Here is an 8,527-nt window from a genome sequence, read left to right as displayed (position 1 = left end):
AATCGTTGGATACCTATATATGTACCAAATGTTGAATAATATGATTTAAATTAAAATTTGCCTTAAACTATATCGGAAACTCGCCTTAAACATAAGAAACCGAATATTTCGGATATAGCATTTCGGATTTCCTTTTCAATCAAATTAATATTAAATCTTATTAAATCAACAGTATCAAATTAAAGTTCATAGATAAATTGACCTAAATTGGAACGTGACCCAAATAAAAGGACAGAGTAATTTTCCATTATGTGACATGACTTTATAAAACTCATAAAAATAGTATAAATATGTTTAAGCTAAAGCTTTTCATAATCTGGCATCCTACAATAACTGCAAATGGTCTAAAAATTACTAACAGAAATAACATACATACATACATACATCACTGGCTCAGTGACCCAAAGAGGATCTTGGCCTCTGACACAAGAGAGCGCCACTCTGCCCTATTCTGCGCCACTTCGCGCCAGTTGGGTATTCCGAGGGCGGACAGGTCTTTTTATAAACAAAAATAAATATATATATCATTAATTTTATTGTATAGTATTTGTGTGTAGGCATTATATTTTCAGCGTGTGTTACTTTTGTGTCATACTTCCAGCGATACAATGTAGAACTTTAATTTTCTTACCTACATAATTGCACATAACGCAATTTGATCATAATATATAACTATTTTTAATTATGAATGGTAAAGGAACTAATTTCTTATATTCTACAAAACACAATTTGAATAACGTAAACATTATTGTACGGTGCAACCCTACCGGATGACTAACGGAAGGTTTTCGCTTGGTGTACAGTCTCGGAAAGCTCGTATATCGTCCAAATAAAACTAAAAAAGCTCTTGTCACCGCGCTTCTAGCAATTCTGTGGTGGTACATATGGTAAAAGTTCTGGTTTATTAGCTTTAATAAATTTACTAAAGTGTCTCACTGCACTTGCTAAGATTGCTGTATAATTTGCAGCACTTTAGTCAAATGCTGATGTATTTTTGCGTATACAAAATAAACTTTAATTAGTATCTCAACAGGCTTCAAAATATGTTTTTCTTTCAAACCAGATAATTTAAACCTCGAAAAGGCCATAACATAAATCTTGAAAAGTGACAACCCTAAATCAAAATTCAGTGTTGACGTCAATGACATCACTAGTGTAGTGATTGACAATGCAACTCACAGTGAAAAGGTGAACCCAGAAAGGGAGTTTGGTGGCATCAATGCGGCATTGCGCTCAGCACCGGAGCATGCTCGGTCGACGCCAGCGCGCGCCGTTTAGTCCGACTAGGTGATGCTGCGACATAACGCTGTCGATGATAGTCTGCTTTGTCGCTGAGCTTACATCGTTTCAGGTACGTCACAACTATTATGCCTATAGTCTAACGCAGCTATGAAGTCAATTTTGACAGTTAGGAATTGACCCTTATATACAACGTGTCCCAAAATTCAACAATAAGCTGGCACCAGAAGATGGACCTGCTTATGACTACTCCAGGAAAAATAATAAAAATAATAATTGAAAAATTGTAGACATGGTCGTTAAAAATACCACTAGGGGTGTCGACTTTAATTTTTTTTTGTAATTCCATAATAAATTGAGATATATATATTTTTTTTTTCCTCGAGTAGTCATGAGCAGGTCCATCTTCTGGTGTCAGCTTATCGTTGAATTTTGGGACACGTGGTATACTCATGGACGAATTTAGACGAACGCAAAAAATTGGCGCGAGGTCGCACGGGACCGAGAAAAGTGGCGTTGTGTCGGAAGCCAAGTCTCATTTTTGGTCGCTGAGCCAACGGAGGTTTTATTTCAGTATTATTAATTTAATTTCAGAATTACTAATTCAACTTTTTTTTGCGTTCCACTAAATTCGTCATGACACTACGGCTAGTTAAACGGTAGGTCTGAGCTTAGTAAATATAAGGGTCAATTCATGACTGTCAAAATTGACTTCTTAACTTAGAGCGACTATAATTTATAGGCATTTGTTCTCTGTTTTTCTGTACTAAGGATATGCAGGTAAGTTTTAATTTAATCGTGAATGATCACATATATTATGTCCTGCATTATGTTATCCAGAATTTTAAGACTAAAATGCTTTGACTAGACTGCATTTTATTCCCGAGATTTAATAAGAAACACTTGACTCCTCATCGCTGAAGTTCTAAATGAGACAGTTAAAGAAATTTGCATTATGCAATGCTAAAAGTCGGTGCGAAAAATCTATCCTTACCAAATATTTCAAAGATGTATAATTTTACCAATTTTTTTTTTTTAATTTTATCAAGTTCTATTTTTAAATTGTCTCGACATGGTAATAGTATAGACTACCCATTATTCATTAATTTCCGCCCCGGTTTAACATTCCGACAATTTCAAGGTGCCAAGATCAGCACACGCCTCCATTAATATAAGTGACCAAACGACTTTAACCTTCACCTATAATGTACATCATTATGAAGATAAATACATTGGCCTTGAAAGTAACTCGACAACGCCGGGTATAACAAAATAATAGACTTTTTATTCGAGTTTATATTCAAAGCTTTGTCGCATCATCAAAATAATAGGCCGGTCGTTTCACCTTTGGCGTCTGGGTTTTGTTCGACTGATAAGGCCCTGGGGAGTAAAGTAAGCATTTTGATAATCGACCCTATAAATAATAAAATTATTGCCGTGGTTATAGAAGTCTCTTTTTGCATCACTTATATGAACCGTAATAACGAATACCAAATACCGATTTGGTATTCGTACCAAAAGGTCATTTTATTATTTTATTAATCTGTCAGATTTTACTTTCGTTGTTGTTTTAAGTTTTGTTAGGTAAGTAAAGATCATCACAGCTACAACTCACATTTGCAATATACATACAGTCATATAATATATGTATTTGCAAACCTAGAAACAATGAAATGCTGCTTCCCAAAATATAATACGATGGGCCAAATGCTACGAACCTAGGATTATGCCGTGCTATTAAAAGGTTGATTTCATTTCGTAGCACCAATAACAATTGGGTATTTAAAAACTTAATTTGTGAGCATAGATAGTAGGTAGGTATTTCGAAATGAAAGCTAGCAGCTAAGTAGGTAACGTTTCATATCCTCACATTTTCGCCAACAAGAAACAAGCCAGAGTTCGAGCTTAGCAATTGTTATATCCCATAAATATTCCTTAGCAAGACGTAAAATTTGTACAGCTTTCCTTAGTTTTAGTTACAACCCGACCGTTACGCAACATTACACGGGGCGGGTGTAATGATGTTGTTTTTCATCAAAACGGGAAAGCCGAAGCGTACGTATTCGCAGCCTGATTTATGCGATTCTTCTCTCGGAACTTAAGACGACGTTATTACTTGCTATACCTATATTTTTAGTTTAATACTCAACACGCTTGGTGCAAAAACACTGGCACTGTAGGTTATCAAAGGCCATTTCGATTTACAATAAAATCACTAAATAATAACGAAAAATAGATTTTGATTTCAACTCAATTTCCTTATGTTCAAATTCGTAAACTTTGAAGTAAGAGTAACGGAGTAAAGATACGTAGCACCAAACCTCTGATGCGAATTAAAAAATGAAACAATAAGTATAACATCGAAAATATTTTGCGTTTTGAATACATGTTTCGTAAATTTTTCAAATAATAAAACGCGATAAAAATTCGATTTGATAAAAATTTACAAATCAATAACAAAGTAAATTATGCACATTTAGTTTATTTTTTTGAGCTTTTATATAATAAGGCACTGTTTTTTATTTAGTTGATATAGGTAACTTCATTAACTAAAAGATTAATTTAGCTTAAGTCAGACTATTCGGCAAAAGTACATTATAGCTTAAGAAAAAGAGATACGTATGTCTGTATATGTAGAACATTTAGACTGTGAGAGATATTTGAAAAATACCTAAGACTGTGAGAGATATTTGGAAAATACCTACTGGAATACTTAAAATGGCAAATTATTTTCGTGCGTTGTTTCTTTCGCTAATATTGATGCTGGCTTAATATGCCTTACTTAAGTAGGTACATAACAGTCGCCATCAGGTGCTCAAAAATATCTGAACACGCACTCTAGCGCCTTGACAATAGAGACAGATATTTGTGAGCACCTTGGCCGGTCCGATATATCTGATGGCGACTGTACATTGTGTGATGGCCGAGTGGATATGACGTCTGACTTTCAATCCGGAGGTCGCAGGTTCAAATCCTGGCTCGTACCAATGAGTTTTTCGAAACTTATGTACGAAATATCATTTGATATTTACCACTAGCTTTTCGGTGAAGGAAAACATCGTGAGGAAACCTGCATACATCTGCGTTCCCAATCCGCATTGGGCTAGCGTGGGGACTAGGGTAAAGGCACCAGTAGTCAGCCTTATAACGAATTTTTAAAGTTTGAACGTTCGGCATTTCTACAGGATTAGTCGGATAATTAAACAAATGACATAGTTAGATCAATTGTTTATCATAATTTTAAAACAAAATATTTAAAAAAATAACAATCCTCTTTATAATATCTCTAATTAAGTTTAAACAAAAAGTGGCACTTTTCTCCAGTAGTCAGCCTCCAAAATCCAGTAAGCAGCCTCTGTGTACCCAGTACTCAGCCTTTATAATATTCATAATAATATGATCAAAATCACTTATATTTATACAGGGTGGAAAGGCACGACGATCCTTTCCGGAAATGGGAGATAGTTTAGCCTAAGCTCTATATTTTCTCCATAGAAACTATGTTAATATGGGCAACCGTTTCTAAATTATGACCTTTTAAACATCCACGCAAAAAACTACTTTGTTCTAACCCTAACAGGTGACAGGGTCAATGAACTTACTTGTAAACAATCAGTATTCGACAGGAAATTATGCTAATTTGTTGCCATCTAACCATTTTTAGGTCTGCTTACAGCACGGTAAGAATCATTGCAGGATTTTCGCTTTCTTAGTGGTTCCACTTGTTCAATACTTGAATGAAATAGTTATGTTATTCCTTAATATTAATAATACTAACCACAACATTGTTTACAACGACAGTTCAAATGGTGACATTGACAACCACTCAAAAGTACGCAATCGTCTTATAAATATCTCTGGTTTCCTTGACTGATAAAAAGGTTTTAGTTTCTTAACACGTTTCACAAAATTATTTTCGAATAATTGGAAACTATCTAAAATAATTAAAAATAACAAGTAGGTTGTGTTAGTTGCACCAAATGAACTTGCAAAAATGAAATACTAAGAATAAATCAAGAATAAATACTTCTTCAATACCAAACTAACAAACCTTCTTGCGTGGTAGGAAATAGACAAGACGTCTGATGTTTGAAATTAAATTTTCATTGAACTATACTTATTGAATGTCATATTCTTCAAATAAAAATGTTAGATGCTCGTGGCTATTTAAATTTGTGGGGCTGTGTAAAAGATATGGTGTACCAAACCAAACGGAATGTGAAACTGCGGACGAAATGAGACAAAGGCTAATTGGTGCTTTCTGCGGAGGATAAATGACGAAGAGCATACACTATATCGCATGTGCATCGACATACTCGGGTACGGGCTGCGGCGGCGTTGTAATACACGGAGGTACATTTGAACACCGTATGTGAAAAGAAGATAGTATTAAATATTGGAAAAAAGTAATTATCTAAGAAAGTAATAAAATTGTTTGTAATATTTTTGCATGCATTTGATTTATTTGACATTTATGCGTCATTCATACATCATTGCGATACTGTCAACGATCGGAAAAAAGTGTAAAGTTCCGAGCTTTCCCGACGGAGATCCTTAATCTAGCCGTCATGTGCACATGCTATAGGGTTATCACCACAGTTAAAAAGTAGTATTTTTGCAATTTTTATTTTTTACTCAATTAACGATTCTTACCATTACCAATAGTCTCTGTATCACTTAAACGACCTAATACTTCCGGGAAGGATCGTCGTGCCTTTCCACCCTGTATAATAACCAACAATATGGTTATCATTATTTTTTCTTATGTACATACAATTCTTATGACACGAAATTTGTTAGTTAAGTACTAAAAAAGTTGTCAAGCGGACCCAGGCTCCCATGACCCGTGGCAAAAATGCCGGGATAACGCGAGGAAGAAGAAGGTATTCGGTAAAAAATAATGAAACGATTTTATGCAGATCTAATTATCATTAATAAACAAAGTCATATATATATATACCTACCAGGAAAAAGCAAAATGATAGTTATGTATAGTTAACGTCATAAGTATGTATACACTTTTGAACCTTATTTCAATGAGATAGGGTTTAAAAATGTGGACATATTTTTGGCGGCGACGTACCAAGCAATGTCAATGGCTGAGTATTGGATCCGCGAAGTGAAGTGAAGAAGTTCCAGTGGTCAGCCGCATTATAACGTAATTTCAAATGCGGCTGACTACTGGGTTTTACTTAAAATTGACTAGGGCATGCGTAACTAAATTTGAAAATGTAAATTTAACGGTCCTAACTGTCGCATTGGCTCGAAAATAATAAAATAAACGAATAACCCAAAGGTCAGCCGTGGGGGGCTGGGCACTGGATTTATTGGAAAAAAATGTTATCCAGTGGCCAGCCCCCTCAATTTATAAGTGAAATATTGATATTTTCATCAAAACATAATCCAATTTAATAGATAAACTAATAAACAAACCAATCATTAACAAAAATAATAACTTATAAAATTAAAACTTAGTTATTCTTGCCTGTTAAGAGAACACCACGTGCGATAAAAAATATGGCGGACATGACACTTTTGCACTCGTCGACAATCAGCACCTGTATGAACGAGTATATGTCTTCCCCCCGTTCCCTCACCGCACCTGTCGTGTGACGTATTAACCAATAAGGAATCAAAGCTCCTATTTGAGTACTCGCGATTTGTTTAAACGAATATATCAGATAATTATGACCAATAAACGACTCAAAAGGCTGACCACTGGTCCCTGGCTGGCCACTGGTGCTGTTACCCTATAGCCCAAGCGCGCATGAGAGGAGGCCTGTGCCCAGCAGTGGGACGTATATAGGCTGAGATGATGATGACTGTACATTAACATAGCATCATTAATTTATACCACTGTTTGAGTGCAGTTTCACGTCATAATTATTAAGTGAAATGAACGCATAATAAGATTATGTCACTTAGCTACCCACTTAGTAGGAAATTATCTCTGATGGCCAGGTCTACATGATGTTGTTGGACTTGGCCAGGAAACTATATGCAGTTTAATTAAGGCTCAAACTTATATGTAATTTATGATTGAATTATAAAATTATACATATTGGTAGTTTTTGCCAATACCTTGATTATAGTTCGTTTTTTTTAGCATTAGAAATAAGGTAAACAATCTTGATGTGTCTTTTAATTGAAAAACACATTAAAAAATAAGTTACGGCAAATATGTAACATTTATGAATTTAATACGATCATTTACATTCTTCTGCTTTCATAAGTAATAGTTACTGATTTTTAAAAAGCGTTTTTCAATTAAAAGACATGTCAAGATCGCTTACCTTCTTTCAAGTTCTTTCTAATGCTAAAAAAACGAACTATAGCAAAAAGAATAAAACCTTTGTAAATATTTAAATATCAAAGGAAGAGAAAAACATATTTTATCGGTTACCGATTTGTCATACAGTATTACTATTATAACGAGTGGAAAAATATTGGATAAGCAACGTATTTTTAGTTTTGAATTGAAGTATATAATCATTTATATTTTTGTAGAGTTGTAGGTCAAAATAAAGGCGTTTAAAATCTTATATTTAAATAATAAATAAATAACACAATGACATTTAATTTTTACTATGACTGTTACGTTGTTATTGATAACGTAAAGTGTGTGTACTTTTTGTATGTAAATACCAGGAAAATATGTCATTCGAGATAAGTAGCTTACATATATCACCCTTTTATCACCAAAGTAAGGAAAGGCATTACCAAGCTCACCAACTTTCCTCTCAACCAACAAATATCCCAAGATAAGGAAAACTACGGGAGAAATTCAAAGAAAAACAATGATAAACGGTTAATCATCTAGAATGGATTCCTTACACCTATAAACCAGATTCCTGCTCACATTTCTCAAGCCGCAAAATAAGGCAATTCTATACAGTGACATTGGGATTAATATATAACTCTGTATACACTAACACACCTTTGACCTTGTGACGCTTTTTAGGAAATATACTTGTACCTTCGGCTAAAAATAAGGATGTCTTTGTTATTGATGTTTCGTGTTCGTCTTATAGTGTTAGTGAATACAAGCGGGTATTTGTGAGCCACTCAACCTACCCTCGGTTACGTATCTGATCTGATTATCTAGGCTCGTTTATAGATGGCTGCCTTTTTGTAAAGTATCAAGGTTGACAGCATCAATGATCAGCATCATGATATTACTAAAGCTTGCTCATTTTGTTTGTGTCTTCTTCAAAAACCAAAATAGAAAACGTTTACGATTCTGAGCCTTTTTATGTATTTAGCTAAGGCGTGACACATTTGATGTAGG

General features: G+C 34.4%; 1 protein-coding gene across 8 annotated transcripts in view; it reads left to right on the top strand.

Annotated features, from left to right (window-relative positions):
* The first annotated feature begins 1,069 nt into the window (after positions 1-1,069).
* LOC134798695 (small conductance calcium-activated potassium channel protein) overlaps positions 1,070-8,527 on the top strand; it is a 77,258-nt gene continuing 69,800 nt past the window's right edge. For 3 of the 8 annotated variants that reach the window (XM_063771076.1, XM_063771081.1, XM_063771074.1), the window contains exon 1: positions 1,072-1,351. In XM_063771076.1, coding sequence (XP_063627146.1) covers positions 1,313-1,351 — 39 coding nt within the window. In that variant the 5' untranslated portion in view covers positions 1,072-1,312. Of the gene's footprint in view, positions 1,352-8,527 lie in introns of all 8 variants that reach the window. The other 5 variants (XM_063771080.1, XM_063771075.1, XM_063771078.1 and 2 more) reach the window with 4 other exon arrangements.

Source organism: Cydia splendana, chromosome 17 (genome assembly GCF_910591565.1).
Source record: "Cydia splendana chromosome 17, ilCydSple1.2, whole genome shotgun sequence".
In the NCBI taxonomy this organism is placed as follows: Eukaryota; Metazoa; Arthropoda; class Insecta; order Lepidoptera; family Tortricidae; genus Cydia; species Cydia splendana.
This window is presented reverse-complemented; position numbering and strand designations above follow the sequence as displayed.